The following is a 17,996-nucleotide window of genomic DNA, read 5'->3' as shown; positions in this document are numbered from 1 at the left end:
TACCCCATCCTCTGCCCTTACCCCCCTACCCCCCACTGTCCTCTTCCATAGGTGTACGATTTTTGTACAGTCTCTTCCTGCACCGCTCACCCCGTTCCCCCCGAGAATTGTCAGTTCACTCCCTTTCTATGCCCCTGATTCTATTATGGAAAGTCCATGTTTAATTTTGAGCAAACTCCATACTGTTTTCCATAGTGGCTGTGTCAATCTGCATTCCCAACAGCAGTGTACTAGGGTTCCCTTTTCTCCACATCCTTGCCAGCACTTATCCTTTGTTGATAGTAGCCATTCTGACAGGTGTGAGGTGATACCTCATTGTCATTTTAATTTGCATCTTTCTGATGGTTAGTGACTTTGAGCATTTTTTCATGTCTCTTGGCCATCTGTATGTCCACTTTGGAGACATGTCTATTTAGGTTCTCTGCCTATTTTTAAATTGGGTTGTCTTCCTTTGATAAATTATATGAGTTTCTTACATATTTTGGATAGTAACCCCTTATCAGATGTATCATTGGCAAATATGTTCTCTCATGCAGTGGGCTTTCTTGTTGTTTCGTTGATGGTTTATTTTGCTTTGTAGAAGCTTTTAATTTTGATTTAGTCTCATTTGTTTATTTTTCTCCTAAGTTTCCATTGCCCTAGGAGAAGTATCAGCTACCATTGCTATTAGAGATGTCTGAGATGTTTTCTTTATGGTTTCACAACTTACATTTAAGTCTTTTATCCATCTTGAGTTTATTCTTGAGTATGGTGTCATTGGTGCTCTAGGTTTTTGTTTTTCTTTTGTACTTGTCTAATTTTCCCAACACCATTTATTGAAGAGACTTTATTCCCTATGTTGTACTTTATATACCTGTGGCTATTTTGCAACTGCCAATTTGTACTTCTTAATCCCTTTTCTTTAACAAATATTTTTGTTCAATATTTGGGCATATAACTTAAGCCCTGAAGATGCTAAATTGACATAACCCCTGATTGACATGATATGCAAGAGACACTGGCTTATTTTCTTTGAAAAAAACCTTACCAATAGTGTTTATTAAAGGTTACTCCTATGCTATGGAATGTGGCCCTGGAGTCCCATCCCTTTCCTCAGTTTCTTCTCTTGGTGCTTTTTTCCAAAAAATCCTATTCATATTCAGCCCCACTCTGCTCAGGACCTCCAGACTACTGGCCATTGCTAACAGGTTTAAGGCCAAGCTTTCTAGTATAGCCCTTAAGGCCCTCCACCTACTTACCTTCCCAGTTTTTACCTATTCTTCACTATGTCGGCCTCATTCACCTTGGAGTAAGACTGCATACCTGCTTCTAAGCAGGCCATTGCATCTCTGTATCCTCTGGGGCATCACACATCTCTACCTAGGACATTTGGGTACTCTTACCCCCATTCCCACTGTCTCCCTTTTTCAGAATCCATCTTATCCTTAGAGACCAGTGCAAATACCACTGAACTATGGTATTTTATTTCCACAAAAGGTTTTTTTCTCTTCTACTACATAACTTCTCAGAATGTTTTTTTTTTTATTTTATATATAACAGTTTTCTGTTATTCAGTAAGTGTGTTGGGGTCAGGAATTGGTCCTACAGCTTTACTCTAACCCATAGTTCCTTAAACATAGTGTTCCATTAATACTGGGTAAACTGAAATTTATAGGAAGCTCTTTAACCTGGGGTCTTTGGGTCTCCATGGGATCCATGGATATAATATGAAGTGTGAAGGTTATTAAGCTCTTATCAGATGTTATCTGATTAGGAAGTGGGAAAATTACATATTGGTTTTCACTAACTTCTCACTGAAATGTAACCCTTCTTTCAATTATGAATGTAGGCCAAAAAAAGTAGTAATGGCAATTTCTGTGACTTTGTCACCAATGGAAATAAAGGAACTTTTATATCACAAATTAGTTATTGTAGATTTCTCAAAATATTATTTATACTCAACACAGTTGAAATTATAGCAGTAGTAACTAATAAGGTCAAATCCTAGGTGATTACTTAAAATTATAATAAAGGACATACTAAGTTTTTATAACTATTTCAATATAATTGTCTTCTTTTTATCTACTTTATTTCATATATTTACAAGTATTTTGAGAAGGGTCCATAGAATTCACCATACTGCCCAAAAGGGTCCGTGTCACAAAAAGGTCAAGTTGTAAAATGTTCCCATTTATGAATCTGTATGCTATGCTATATGTATCTTTTATATCCCCTTGCTTAGTACTGTTCACTTAGCCAATATTTTATGTGCTAACATAGCCTTGGGTATTGGAGTGGTAACTCTAAGTAAGACAGAAACCTTGAGGTGAGAATGAAGTCCAATGTACTAAAAGACTCACTGTCCCATTTCTGCTTTTTCTTTTTTTTAAAATATATTTTATTGATTTTTTACAGAGAGGAAGGGAGAGAGAGAGCCAGAAACGTCAATGAGAGAGAAACATCAACCAGCTGCCTCCTGCACATCCCCCACCCGGGATGTGCCCGCAACCAATGTACATGCACCGGACCGGAATCGAACCTGGGACCCCTCAGTCTGCAGACCAACGCTATACCACTGAGCCAAACTGGTTTCGGCCCATTTCTGCTTTTTCCTATTCCCTCAATCATTGGTATTTTGAAGTCTCTCCTGACCCAGCTCAATGGTGATTTGAGGCTAGATGCGGAGGCCAAATTTCAGCATATTGGGCCTCATTTCCCCTGCCTTATGAGGCCCTCTTTTAAGGAGGTCACTGGATTGGCAAGAAACCTAGGGTAACACTGAGTCTAGGTGGCTAACCTTGTCCATTGCCTCCCACTAGGGTACTTGCCTTACTTGTTCCTGCCTTCAGGGCCTTTCCTGTCCCATTGTCATTCCTGAAATAGATTTCCTCCCTGGCTCCCTGGTGAGATTTATTTACAAAGTTGTTCCCCAGACCTGGTCCTCATTGAATTGTTTAGCTAGCAAAATGGCTGTCTGGCCTCCGCTTCCCCCACTAACTGACCCCTGTGCTCAGGAAAGGCCTAGAGGTGTCAAAGACTGATAAGGCTTAATGTGTTACCCATTCCAAGGGGATTTGCATATTTGGCAATTCTACTTTTAATCTCTACTCCCCCATTAGTAAAATAGTAAGTCAGCATCCTAGAAAATGGAGAAGATCACCACCCCAAAATCAACCCTAACTAACACTTAGACATGATTCTAATCTTCTCTCTATGCAGTTTTTACAAAATTGAGCTCATGCAATCTTGGTACTTACTCTTCCTCACTTAATATCACTAAGGTATTTTCTCTGGGTATGAAGTACTCTTCATAAAAATTTTATATGATCATATAACAACCCATCTTATGGTTGTGCCATATAGATTACTTAAGAAAAATGTCCAACAATTTTTAAAAGATCTTTGATTTCTTTTAGTGGGAGACATTTTACATTTTTATGTAAAAGGTGTTTAGCATATTGGTTTAAATTTGAAGTTTGGACCTCAATCTAAATTCAAACCACGTCTTTCTCAATAGTAATGTGACTTTAGACACATATCTACTTCTTCATCCTCAATGTGGAGATGATACTCTCTACTACACAGGGTGATTGTTGATATTAAATTGGGTGGTGTATATGAATGCATAGTGACTAGTAAGTCTCCATACATGAAAGCTGCTACTTATTGTTGCTATTAGAATTATTACTACCAAGTTTTCAGCCAAAGGAACAAATCTGTACTGATGAAATTTCAGCTATCATTGACTTGAGATAAGGGATCTATTCATAAAGGTGGAGGGTACTTTTGCTAGTGCCTATTGAAGGTGGGGTTTGGGGAATGGATCTCTCCCTTGCAGGTTCTTGCCTCACAAAGTTTGAAGAATAGCATTTGTGGATTAAAAGGACTTGTTAGGCCGAAACTGGTTTGGCTCAATGGATAGAGCGTCTTGGGGATTAAAGGGTCTCAGGTTCGATTCCTGTCAAGGGCATGTACCTTGGTTGCGGGCATATCCCCAGTAGGGGGTGTACAAGAGGCAGCTGATCAATGACTCTCTCTCATCGATGTTTCTAACTCTCTATCTTTCTCCCTTCCTCTCTGTACAAAATCAATAAAATATATATTTTTTAAAATAAAAAGGACTTGTTAGTAAAAGGGTGGAAATTTATTGGAAGCAAATACAGAATCCCATGTAGGGAAGAGTTCCCAAGGGGGTAACCAACTAAACCCCTTTTTTCTAAGGTTTATAATTGCTGTAGTTCTTTGTCTCTTCATGCTCCCTTCTAATTGGACCCTTTCCCCATTTATGACCCTGTGCTTTTCTAATTGGTTGCTCTTTTGTAGAATATCAGCTTCAAAGTCCAAAACCCATGTGGTACCCTCCTCTTTCTCTCCCCCTTACCTTGCAACATCCCTCTATCTCCTGTGAACATAAGTTTCCCTCTTTCCAGTATTTGTCAACATTTCTCTATTCTCTGTGAATGTGTGCTTTTTGGTGGCTCCAAGCCCTCAACTGCGCATTTTCGCCAATTGACTCTATTCCTAAGATTCTCTAAACCTGCTTATTTTGTCTTTAGAATTCCTTTCACTGTGAAATCCTGCAAATGGCTGCCTCTTTTTATTTTTGTTTTAAATCTGGGCCTTTCTTTTCTTTTTCTGTCTGCTAACTTGGCTTTGGTAGCACCTCTATAATACTATAATACACCTACCTCTGCTGAGGCTTCTTTCCTGTCTTGCACCTAAGACATAAATATAAGAAGCATTAACAATGCAAGTTAGTATCAGTACCAAAATGGTCCTTGGATATCACCTAATGTTTTTGACTAATCGCTATCCCCATTCCTGCCCTCGAACAGGTGAGGGGAACTAAAGTCCAGGAAGGGAATAAGATATATCCAAGGTTATAGATTAGGGCAGTTGTAGTGCTCGGCCTGAAACGCAGTGTTCTTTATCCTATCCTTAATTTCGTGTTGCAAAGACCAGTGCTTTAGATAATCTAGGCTGTAAATCAGAGGTGTAAAGAGGATGCTGCAGACAAGAGTAGGGGCTGGCTAGAGTAGGTGGGGAAGGCTTCCTGGAAGAAACACAGTCAGCACTTGCTTCCTCTTGATAGTAAGCTGTAAATTTGTTTGCCCCTTAGTAAGCATTGCTCTGTTGCTATGTTGTTTTCTCTTTAGTAGTAAGCTGGTTGGAAGCAGGAACTGTGTTATTATTTCCTCCAATATTCTCCCATCCTTGCCATCCAAAATCTAAATTGTTCAGGTTCTGCCCACCTGGAGTTGCTCAGTGGTTAAGTATTGACCCAGGAACCAAGAGGTCATTGGTTCAATTTCTGGTCAGGGCATACGCTAGGGTTGTGAGCTCAATCCCCAGTAGGGGAAATGCAGGAGGCAGCTGATCAATGATGTTCCTCTCTCATCGATATTTCTATCTTTCTATTCCTCTTCCTTACTCTCTCTTTCTAAAAATCAATAAAAACATATTTCAAATAAAATACATTGCTCAGGTTCTTAGCACTTAGTTCCCTCTTCTGTGGTTGAGCAAAGACACTTGTCCCAGGCTCTGCTGAGCACAGACCCAGACAACTAACTTGCCTCTTTTGATCCATTCTAGATCAATGTACGTGTGACCACCATGGATGCAGAACTGGAGTTTGCCATCCAGCCCAATACCACCGGCAAACAATTGTTTGACCAGGTAAGGACAGACGGAAGGTCCTGTTGCCCTTAAGTCTTTTTCACTTATCTTAATTGTTCCCACTATAATGCCTGCTTCTTGGGAATTTTTTTCCTACTCACTCCTCTAAGATGGGTCAAAACAAAGGCTAACCCCAGCCTTAATAACAAAGGAGACAAAGTTTAACTTTGCCAACATGCACCTTGGATGGCTCCGATTAATGCTATTCGTGGTCATGAACATGGCAGAATGGAGAAGCGAATTGGGTATTATTCTATGCTAGATGCTCTAAAAATGAGGGAAGAGGGTTTGGGGGGGTACTGGGTGGAAAAAGTGAAGGGATAAAGTAGAAATTGGTAGTTACAAAATAGTTACTGGGATGTAAAGTACAGCATAGGAAATATAGTCAATAATATTGTAGTAACTATCTGTGGTGCCAGGTAGGTAGATGGGAACTTGAAATATCAAGGGAACATTTTGTGAAATATATGCTTGTCTAACCACTATGTTGTACAACTGAAGCTAATGCAAAATAATATCGAATGTAATCTACAATTGAAAAATGAAATTCAGAAAATATGTTAGCACACTCTGAAGAATGTAAGTGATCTCTTCTCCATTTTAATAATGAGGCTAAGAAATTAAGTAACTTAATTGCATCCAGCTGGTATCTAGCTGGGATTTAAATCCCACAGGCTTGTTGCTGCACCACATGGCTTCTGTCACATATTCATTGTTGTTTTCTTGTACACAGAAACTAACTTATTATTGCTGAGGTTGAATGCTCTTTGTACATTTCCCTCAAAGGAATATTGGGACTTAGGACACTCTTGAAGATGATGAATGCAATAGGAGGGTGTTTCGTCTCCTGTAGTTATGCCATGGAGATGATATTGATGTGGTTATTCCTGTTTCCAATCCAAGTGGTATCCCTTTGCTACAAATCATCATTATCATAAAGAATGTACTATATAATAGCTAGGTGGGGGCCACAGAATCTTTCAACATTCAAAGACTCTCCAAGGGCCAAGGGAATGTCTCATCTATGACCAGACTTTCAGGAGTGAAAATGTGGTTCCATTTCCAGTGGCTAGGATTCTTCTAAATAGGCTATTCCTTTTCCTCACCAGCCTCTGGTGAGGTGGAGGTCTGACACTGTCCAGGATGTTAGGACTATATATTACCTTGATGCATTTTCCAAGCACTCTTGCTTTCCTTTCTCCTTTGCCCTCAGAGTCCCTCTATAGTCTGAGAACTTCCCTAGAGTTGAGAAGGGAAAGAAGAAAGACAAAATAGGTTATATTTAAATGAGATGATTCTATTCCTATGAATACCTCTGAGTGGTGAGGGGAAAGACAATGAGAGGAAGGTGATGGTAAGAGGCTGTTTATTTCAAGCTCTCCTTGTAAAAGGAAGGAAGAGATGGCTGGAAATGTGAGGAAAACTTGGTTGGGCATGCCCCTCTAAGTCCCTGATGTCACATGGTAGACTGAAAAATCATTGTTTATGATGAATACAGATGAGAGATGTTTGTTCAGGGCTTACTTTACACCAGGTACTGTGACAGGCATTTTGTATATTATATCATTTGACTATCACAAAGCCCTTGAGTATAGAAATTAGTACTGACTCCATTTTACAGATGAGGAAACAGAATCTTCATTTTCCTAGCTAAACCTTGTGGAAATTATTGAACCTCTCCTGGTTGGTATTTTCATCTCCCCACCCCCCAAAAAGAGTTGGTCTAATACCTAACTAAAAGGCTTTTTTTGAGGTTATGAAAAGAGTATATTGTTTATATCTCACTTGTTAGCCAAAAACTTGTTATAGTGGTTTATGATGATACATAAAGTTCAAAAGGATAAATTAGAAATAGCTGCGAATAACAATAAGCAAATACAAAATAGGGAAGAGAGAGTGAGAGAGGAAGGGAGAGACACATTCATTTGTTGTTCTATTTATTTATGCATTCATTGGTTGATTCCTGACCGGGGATCAAACCTGTAACTTTGGTGTATTGGGATGATGCTCTAACCAGCTGAGCTAAACCAGCTAGGGTTAGCAGAGATGTAATAAATGATAACTCCCAAATGCCATGAAACTTTTTGTCTTGTTAATAACATAGATTTGGGGCTTGAAGATCCTCAGAGTATGTAACTTTGAATTTAGCTGTAATTTGCTTTTTCTCTGGAATTTGTTTTGTTTTGAATAGTGAAGGGTCATCATTAATGTTTAATTTGTAAAATTACAAACAGAGGAACATTTAAACACACACTTACTACAATTAAAGTAATATGCTGACATTCATGTAGCTCACAAGTGATTACAGTGCTAGTCTGAATTACTGAATGCATTCTGATTATATTAAGGCTTTGCATTCTCCTCTTGTATGAAGGTTTTTTATTAGAGAGCTTTTAAAGGAACAATCTGGTGAAATTGAAAGAGCACTGGATAGTAAGTTAGAAATATTGGGCCCTAGGGCTGGCTCTACTGCTAGTTTTCCTGATACCTTTCTATAAAAAGGAGGGGAATGCCTCACTTGAGTATGATTAGCAGTTGGAATATGTGTAGAGAAGGGGAAGCTACCTGGAATGTGGGATATTTCTTCCTGGACAGGCTTCTTAGTGTCTCTGGAACAAAAAGGAGAAAGTGTCCATATACTAGAAGACTGTTTGGACCTTTGCTTCAGAAAGCAATATCATTCTTACAGCTGCTATAGAGGGGAGAGTATCAGTCAGTGTGGATTTTATGGTGCAGCTGGGAACCAGAGACTTCTTCAGACTTTACCCAAACATCTTCCCAGAGCCCTGGTTTTATACCCTACCCCTCTCAAGCCATTTCCTACCTTCAACACTGGAGGCTTTGTTCATTTGCATTGGAGGAGGATAGATGTGGAGGGCGAGAAAGGCATAATTTAGAGCCTCGGGCAGGAAAATCCTTAAACAAAAAAGATTATTAATTTCAGAAAGCCACAGATCAGAAATTCATTGTTTAATGTTGGTTTGGTTTGTGTACTGTGGGTGTGATTCTGAGGGAAGCCTAGCTGGTAAGGAGCCCTGGCAAGATTGATATGCTAGTTCTGAAAGCTACTACTTCCCAAAGAAAGCCTTTGAGAGCCTTGAATCTTTCATACTGGTTGAAGAAAGGAAAGGCAGAAAGCCAAGAAGTTCATGACTTCCCATCTGGAAGATCAGTGATGTTTTGAGAAATATCATTTATTGAGCACCTACCATAAAATAGCCCTGGCTAAGTGCTTTAATTCTCACATGATCTTTTTTAAGGTAAGTGAAAAATACACTCTATGCCATTTAGTCTGTAAGTTGTGATATGGAGTTCCAAAAATAAAGATTTGACACAATATTTAAGCTTTTCCTCACCGTACTAATCTGCTTAGGGTAAATGAGGCTGTTTGGCTTGGAGAACAATCAAGAGAAGATGTATTCTCTTGTTGGGGTCTCTGAGGAGCTCTTGTAGGAAGGAGGGAGGCAGTCATTCTGTGAGGTAGGAAGGAAACATGTAGGTAAAACTACAAGGAAACCCTGGCTGGTGTGGTTCAGTTGGTTGGAGTGTTGCCTGGTACACCAAAATGTGGTGGATTTGATTCCCTCAGGGTACATACCCAGGTTGCAGTTTTAATTCCTGGTCAGAGCATGTGTGGGAGGCAACTGATTGATGTTTCTCTCTTATCTATCTATTATCTATCTATCTATCTATCTATCTATCTATCTATCTATCTATTTATCTATATCATCTATCTATCTCTCTCTCTTCCTCTCTCTAAAATCTATTTTTAAAATCTTCCAGGAAAAAGAATTGAGCATCTGACACTTGTGGGGCCAAGACAAGTCTAGGCAGGAATCCACAGAAGTATGTGTTCACAGGCTTTTGGGGATATAATTTCTTCCCACTAAACTGATGAGATATAAAGGAGGAAGTTCATTCTATCTGGCCTTTGAGACCTATCATTCAAGGAGGTCCTCCCTATGGAACTGGGCCTAAGAGGAAGGAGTTGGACTTCTTGGCCGGTTGACAAAAGCTCTGGGGCCATCCTGAAACCAAGCAATTATCTAGCTGATGACCAGAGAGTAAGACAACTGGAGAGGAAGCACCTTGTTGGTACCAGCAATAAATAACAGGCAATTATGGGAAGCCATAGCTTGAGGAAACCCAAGGACTACTGGGAAATGGAATTGAGATTCATAGTTCCTCCACTTTTACCTTTGTTTCTTCTTATGAGTGTGCTCACAGGTAAGGAGGGGAGAGAACATGTTTTACAACAACATTCTGTCACATACCTCTATGTCTAAAGCCTAGAGTTGTTCAGATGGCTCTTGATTATCTAGATGGCATTAGGGGGCAGTGCTACCACCATGAATTCCACCTGGAGAAACCTCTGCTTGGCTCCTTCCAGCCAGGGGCTCTACCACTACTCTAAATTTGTCTTAAAGAATGTACATATATATTATTGGTTTCAGAGAGGAAGGGAAAGGGAGAGAGAGATAGAAACATCAATGATGAGAGAGAATAATTGATCTTGCCTTCTTCACGTCCCCCTACCGGGGATCAAGCCTGCAACCTGGGCAGGTGCCCTCACTGGGAATCAAACTATGACTTCCTGGTTCATAGATTGATGCTCAACCATGGAGCCACACCAGCTGGGCCTCTAGTCTAACTTTACCTGCTCTGCCCCCTTCCCTCAAGATGGTAAGCTCTTGAAAAATGTGAGATCTCAGAGCATCCATTCATTCAACTATTCATTGACTGACTCAATACTGACTGAAAGTCTACTGTGTCTCAAGGAGGATCTCTAGACCCATCAAACACAATCTCTGCCCTTAAGGAAAGTAAATGTAACTCTTCCCCCACTTAGAATTAAAGAAACATCTTTGAAGCTCAGGTTGTACATAGATATGGTAAATAGAGCATGGAATTTGGTGTTGGCCCTGTTTTCAAATTCTGTTCCTTGTTTCAGTGATTTTCAACCTTTTTCATCTCATAGCACACATTAACTCATTACTAAAATTCCAGAGCACAGCAAAAACAAACAAACTACACACTATATTTTTTTTGCCAATCTGACAAAAAGAGGTATAGTTTCTTGTTGTTTTGTTTTTAGATATATTTTTATTGATTTCAGGGAGGGAGAGGGAGATAGAATAATGAGAGAGAATCATTGACCAGCTGCCTCCTGAATGACCCCTGCTGGGAATTGAGCCCAAAACCCAGGCATATGGCCTTGACCAGAATTGAACCTGGAATCCTTCAGTCCACAGGCAATGCTCTATCCACTGAGCCAAACCAGCTAGGGCAAAAATAGGTATAGCTTTGATTCATTCACACAGGATGGCATTGTCGGGTTGGCTGTTGTCATGTTTTAAATTTGACAATCGAAGGGAAGAGTGGTCAGTGCCCCTGACCAAACAGTCAGGTTTGCATATTTTAAAAATTCTTGCCCTCACTGGTTTGGCTCAGTGGATAGAGCGTTGGCCTGCAGACTGAAGGGTCCCAGGTTTGATTCCGGTCAAGGGCATGTACCTTGGTTTCAGGCACATCCCCAGTAGGGGGTGTGCAGGAGGCAGCTGATTGATGTTTCTCTCTCATCGATGTTTCTGTCTATCCCTCTCTTTTCCTCTCTAAAAATCAATAAAATATATTAAAAAAATTTTTTTTGCAGCACACTGGTTGAAAATTGCTGTTCTATTTAGCTGTATGAACTTGGATGGCTCATTTAACCTCTTAGGACTTTACTTTCCTCAGTAAAATGGTAATCACACTAATCTCAGAGATTTTTGTGGTTTATTTAATCCCTAAATAAGCAAAGTACCTTGTGCATAGCAGGGATCCTAATGTTGGTTATTCTTATTAAGGGCTAAATAAGTAGGTGAAAATTGCCCTTGAAGTTCAAATGAGAGAGCCATGAAACCAGGCAGCTTTTCTGTCTCAGTAAAGTCCTTAAGATTTGTGGACTCTGTATTGAAGGCAGCAGCATTTTTTTTTTCTTGCATTTTATTTTATAGAATAGCGGCTATCTATTATTGCAATTGTAATGTCTCTATCTTTTAGATGAGGAACTGAGGCTTAGAGAGGGGGGAAAATAGCCTGTTTAAGGTCAGATAGCTAGGAAATGGTATAATATCTTAAATCAAGCCACATACCATTTTCAATTTCCCAGTGTCTTTTGTCAGCTGTGTCCTCTGTGACCTCCCTTTTCTTTGCCTATTCCCATTGTGAGGGGAGGAAAGTTTGGTCCCTAAGCTTAGAACTCTAGCCGAATATGTTTTGTGCTATAGAGCAGGTGGCCATTTGAGCACAGGCACTGTGGAGTAGCATAAGTAGTAATGGCAGTAGCCCCTCCTGGAACTTTACAGTTGTGCATTGATTTGCTTTTAGGTGGGTGGCTGATGTAGTCACTGCCAAGCCTGTAATAGGATCTCAATAGGCTTCAGGTGTTTGGGCATTGACGCAGTTTTGCAAATAATTCCTCATACACTTTTGCTCTTGAAGCTTCAGCCTTGCTTTCTGACCCTGTTCTGGGCTTCTGAAGTGGCTGATTCTGTCACTTATTTGTTTAATCAGATACATTGGGTATATAGGGAGGAGGTGCTGTAGGCTTCAGAATTGACCTTATCTCCCCTTTCCTCTACAGACCTCAGATATAGGCAGCCTCCACATAAGAAAGAGAGGCAAAAGGGGGCTCTTTCTTACATCCAAGTACTTCTGATAATTAGGGAAGATTTTCTCAGAGGCAAATCTCTCCCCCTTGCTGGGTCCCAATTTTCCAGTTTATGCTGCTTGAACCCTATAGTGCACCAGAGTCTCTTTGAGGGATTTGTATTGTGGGGCTGAATATAATCCACAACCCATGTCTTAAAAACGGAAACCCTACTCCCTATAGTATGTGTCAGAATCTAGGAGGTACACATTGCTGTAGGATGAATGGGATTTAGTATCTGGCCAGATGAGCTGGCAGTCTGGAGTTAAAGGGAGCCAAGAAAGATTTTTTTTTCCCCTCAGGGATGGAGCCACTTCTTAGAGTAGAAGGATAGGATCCTAGTTACAGATATTATTCCTGGAACCAGAATCTAGATATGCTCTCCCACTAGAAAATGAAGTTTCTCTTTCCTCTGGAGTTGACATCTCACCTGAAAGCAAGCAAAGCTTGGCCTCATTTCCAAGTCTTGAGATTTCCTTATAGCCTTCAGTCAAAGGGTGATCTGTTTTATACTTTTGTTATTTTTTTTTAGCATCAATTCTGATTTAAGACCATATTTCCTTCCCTTCTTCCCCTCCCAACTCCCGCACACATACACCTTACCACCTCACTTTGGGACATCAGTACGCTGAGAGACATTGCTCATCTCTTTAAGCGCCGGAGCCTAAAGAAGTAGAAAATGTTTATACATCTCATTTCTCTGTGTTCATAAGGGAAGACACTGCTTACAGAGATTAAAAATTCTCTACTGATTCTGAAATCTATTTTTATAGCACTTAATTATTACTTTGTCCAACTTTTCCTCAGAGATACTGCAGATCCTAGATCTATTTTGGCACCCATAATCTGCCTCTCATCACACTTTTACCCATCTCACTAGTGAACCAGACAACCTGGTGCAAAAAGAGACTAAAAAGTTCACTCCTGGGACCTCTGGGACTGGCTGTATAGTCTGTAACTGCTGAACTCCCTTTTAATTCTGGGGTCTCTGAGACTCTACAATGGGGCTATTGATACAGGCAAAGGCCAGTTGCTGCTCTACCAGCTCCGTTTGGAGTTTTCTCTACCACTCCTCCACCCCCACCCCCAACCCCTTCCACCACCACACACACCCACACACACACACACACACACACACACACACACATACACACACACACACACACACACATCTAGTATCCTAGCCCTGATCTTCAGCATCTTTGGTAGGTTTCTTTTTCTCCTGGGGCTGAATTGTTCCTTGGAACTTACTTCTCACTGATTGTATCTTCTGCAACCACGTGGAAAAAAATTGTTAATTGATCCCTATTATACCTAGGGTGAGATAAGAGGTGCTTTAAACAATATTTCCTGTCCACACACTATCCCTCTATCCTCTGGGGGGGAAAAGCCAATGTCACATTTCAACATGAACATTTTGTATTCTCCACCTAAAACCTGGTGGCAATTCTTACTGCTTATTGACTTAGACTCACCTTGCCATTGAATCCCGGAAGTCTTTTGATCTTGCCTTATACCCTTACCCCCAACTTATATTTTCTAAACATGCTCCTAGTTACACAAGGATAAATAGGATTGCATTTCTTAGTCATTTATGAAAACCTAATTAATAGAATGATAAAGCTCAAGAGAAGAAAGAGCCCATTTAAGCAACACAACTTATTATAGATGAGGAAGCAGGATCGATTGAGAAGCTGAGGCTAGAGAAGGAAATGTGCTGCCTTGAGATCACACAGCAAAGTGGAGACAGAAGAGAGATTTTCAGATTTTCTGACACTTGTTTTAATATATAAAAAGTAAGACCATCAACTTTCACTGCCCCAGTGAGAAGTGAAGGCTGATGACGTGGGAATGTGGCTTCTCTCCAAAGTGGTTGTTGACTGAGCCTGATGGGAAAGCCGGAAACCATATCTATACACAGAGATGGTCAAATTTCATTATCTGGCTGGGATGTATGGATTAAAAGAGCAACAAAGTAGTTACTCACTTGAGAACCCTAGGGATCTTAAGTTCCTGTGAGCCTTTGGCATTAAAAGAAAGCATAGTAGAGCCCAGCGGTGTTGCTCAGTGGTTGAATGTTGACCTATAAACCAGGAGGTAAAGGTCCCATTCCCTATTGGCGCACAGGCCCAGGTTTCAGGCTTGATCCCAGTAGGGGGCGTGTAGGAGGCACTGATCAATGATTCTCTCTTCATCATTGATGTTTCTATTTCTCTCCCTTTCTCCCTTCTTCTCTAAAATTAATAAAAACATATTTTTTTTTTTTTTAAAAAAAAGAGAAAGCATAGTAGAGTAGAATGGGTAGAGGTTTTGGAGTCATACACATCAGGATTCTAGTCTAGGCTCTATGGTTTTAGAAAGATTGCCTCTCTAAACCTTAGCTTCTTGCCGAAACCGTTTTGGCTCAGTGGTAGAGCATCTGTCTGCGGACTGAAAGGTCCCAGGTTTGATTCCAGTCAGGGGCATGTACGTTGGTTGCGGGTACATCCCCAGTAGGGTGTGTGCAAGAAGCAGCTGGTCGATGTTTCTCTCTCATCGACATTTCTAGCTCTCTATCTCTCTCCCTTCCTCTCTGTAAAAAATCAATAAAATATATTTAAAAAATAAATAAATAAACCTTAGCTTCTTCATTTATAAAATGGAGATAATAGGTTTTTCAGTGGCATATAATAGGTACTTAATACATATGAGTTACTTTTTTCTTGGGGCCTCTGACGCTCTAAATCAGGGGTCTTCAAACTATGGCCCGCGGGCCACATGCAGCCCCCAGGGGAGTCTGATCCTGCCCGCCAGGTTTTTTGGGCAGTGACCGCAGCCAAGGTGTTACAGTAGGAATTAGTAGTTCATATAGTCCGGCCCTCCAGCTCTCTGAGGGACTGTGATCTGGCCCCCACTTTAAAAAGTTTGAAGACCCCTGCTCTAAATTGTAAGCTCTGAGAGTGACCAGGGGACATGGCTTTGGAGGCATAGTAGAAACTTTGTGGATACAGTGGAGGTATATGTGTGTGTTTTGAGGGGAGATAGTGATTTATTCACGGGGAAGGACATCAGCAACACTGTGTCCTTGTTTCCTATTTCTGTTGCCAAGTAAGTTTCTTCATCTCACCCCTCTACTGCCTTCAACCCTCCCTCTGACCTTGCCAAAAAAAGAAGAGAGAGAGAAAAAGGAGACTGCCTGATGCCAGCAAGACCTCATTAGGATGTGGCTAGGTTTCATTACCTTCACCCCCAGTGATAGGCATACTGGTGTGCAACTGCCTGCCAGAACCATTAACATGCTAATGTCAGGGACTTGAAAACAGACCCAACCTGTCTTCTCCTGGCTGACTTTCCTTTCCTTCCCACTGCTCAGCCAAGGGGCCCAGAACATCAGGGGGCTCCTCAGCTACTATACTGAGGTACTCACCCTGTTTCCACCCTCATTCCCACGGTGTGAATGGTAATGTAAATCATGGGTGGGCTCTAATCAGGGCTGTAAAGAGGCATCTTAGCTCCCAGACACAGCACAGCTTTGGATGTATATATATCACAGTCCCTGCTTTGTCTCCTCAAGCATTCTTTCTTAGGGCATTGTAAATAAGACTCAGTCTGAAGGGTGTGGGCATTATTCCTAGTTGCTAAGGATAAAAGAGCAACTCAGGAAAACAAGATGCAGGAGTTAAGCCAACAATCTCTACCTTCAGTTTTTAATTCATCATGGGGGTGGAAAGCTGCATGGCGTAATAGAGGGAGGGAATAACAGAAAGCACTAGAATTGAATAGGTTTGGAGTCAAACAGACCTGAGTCTGCTACTGACTAACTGAACCTTTACTTTTCTGAACTTTACTTTCACTATTTGTAAAATGGGCCTAATTATAATTATATCAAAGGGCTCTTGGGAAAATTAAAGGGGATAATATATATAAAGTTATTGGGGTGTGGTAGTGCTTATAAAAGATCCATTCCCTACCTCAGAAGTACTTTGGACAAATAGATGCTAACCTCACTTCTTGACTGTTGCTCAAGTGTATTTTCTTGCCAGACCCTGGGTACCTTATATTCTCTAAGGTACCAAATGAGTTCCACTTTTGTGTCCTCTGTGTCTGGTACAGGCTAGGCATTCAATCAGTGGTTGTTTGTGTTTTCTCTTCCAGGTGGTGAAAACTATTGGCCTGAGGGAAGTTTGGTTCTTTGGTCTGCAGTACCAGGACACTAAGGGTTTCTCCACTTGGCTGAAACTCAATAAGAAGGTAACTGTTTACCCCACACTTGGGTTTGGAATTCATTCCTTTCCAGATCTTGCTCGGGGGCGGGGTGGGTAACATATGCTAGCTGGCAAATCCAGAACACCTAGGTCTGTGTTTTCCACTGGGAAGTCCGTTGACCATAGGATCAGAATAAGGGCAGAAGACTAAGCCAATGTAATCCTGTTCTGTTTCCACTATAATTTCTCATAGAAAGACTGGCCAGGGTCCAAGAAGGAAGGTGTCTTTCCCTTCCTACTGGAAGCTCTGTCTTGAATTTTGACTTTTTCTAGATCTTAATCATTAGTGGTTCTTCAGGAGGAGATTGGTATCTTTTTGTTTGTTTTCAAAGTCAAGGGGGTTAGGAATTTGTTAAAAAGAGAGTCATATACTCTTGAACTGGAATTTCAAAGGTCTCATAACCTATCTTGTCTCTTTTCCAACCTGTCAACTGATGCCTTAACTCCATATAGATGTTCTTTCTTCATTTTCTATCTCAATTGTTCTCCAAATGGGATGATCTGCTCTCTACCTCTTAGTAGCATCTCTGCAGAAACATGGCAATTCTTCAACTCAATATCCTCAAACAGTCTGCCTTTATCCTTGGAGGTCTCCATTCTGTTCTGTGACTTGTTTGTCTAATTGTATCTAGGAGATAGATGCCTCAACTTTTGGCTGGCAGTGTTTTGTTTTCCCAAAGAGTGGAGACTTTTAAAAAATATATATATTTTATTGATTTTTCACAGAGAGGAAGAGAGAGGGATAGAGAGTTAGGAACATCAATGAGAGAGAATCATCGATCAGCTGCCTCTTGCACACCCCCTACTAGGGATGTGCCCGCAACCAACGTGCATGCCCTTCACCGGAATCGATCCCGGGACCTCCCAGTCCGCAGGCCGATGCTCTGTCCACTGAGCCAAACCGGTTTCGGTGAGAGTGGAGACTTTTTCTAGACAATTGTAGAACCCTTGGGAGCCAACTTCAGGCTTTAAAAGGCACCCTAATGTGTTCTCTTACCTAACCAATTCCCAGGCTTTATTCATGCATCCTGGTCTTTAGTTTGCTAATTTATGGAGTTGGGAGATCCTTAAAAGAGGTGCTTTTTTAGGTATCCCCTTAGAATTTGCATGCAGTTGGATATATTGTCAGATGATGGTGGCTTTGGGGCTTATAACCATCTTTTTAAAAAATAATTCTTTATTGTTGAAAGTATTGCATATGTCCCCTCTTTCCCCCATTGATTCCCTCCAGCCCACCCTCACAACCCCCCTGGCCATCTTTATTTCAAGTACCAGTCCCCATCACAAAGCAATTGTGGACATGTAATTATGTCCCCAATGAAAATAATGTGTCTCTTTTCTGAATTACCAGGAGAGTTAGCCAGAGGGAAACTTTATGGCCTTTCAGTGTCTTCTCCCCACCCTAC

The 17,996-nt window shown here is 40.8% G+C and overlaps 1 protein-coding gene across 1 annotated transcript in view; it reads left to right on the top strand.

Annotated features, from left to right (window-relative positions):
• MSN (moesin) overlaps positions 1-17,996 on the top strand; it is a 73,676-nt gene that overhangs the window by 41,848 nt on the left and 13,832 nt on the right. Inside the window, exons 2-3 of the mRNA XM_084869645.1 lie at positions 5,572-5,655; positions 16,481-16,576. Coding sequence (XP_084725771.1) covers positions 5,572-5,655; positions 16,481-16,576 — 180 coding nt within the window. The remainder of the gene's footprint in view (positions 1-5,571; positions 5,656-16,480; positions 16,577-17,996) is intronic.

The sequence above is a fragment of the Pipistrellus hanaki genome, assembly GCF_964339955.1.
Source record: "Pipistrellus hanaki genome assembly, chromosome: X".
NCBI classification, from domain to species: Eukaryota; Metazoa; Chordata; class Mammalia; order Chiroptera; family Vespertilionidae; genus Pipistrellus; species Pipistrellus hanaki.
Note: the sequence above shows the minus strand (reverse complement) of the source record. Positions and strands in the feature narration are given on the sequence as shown.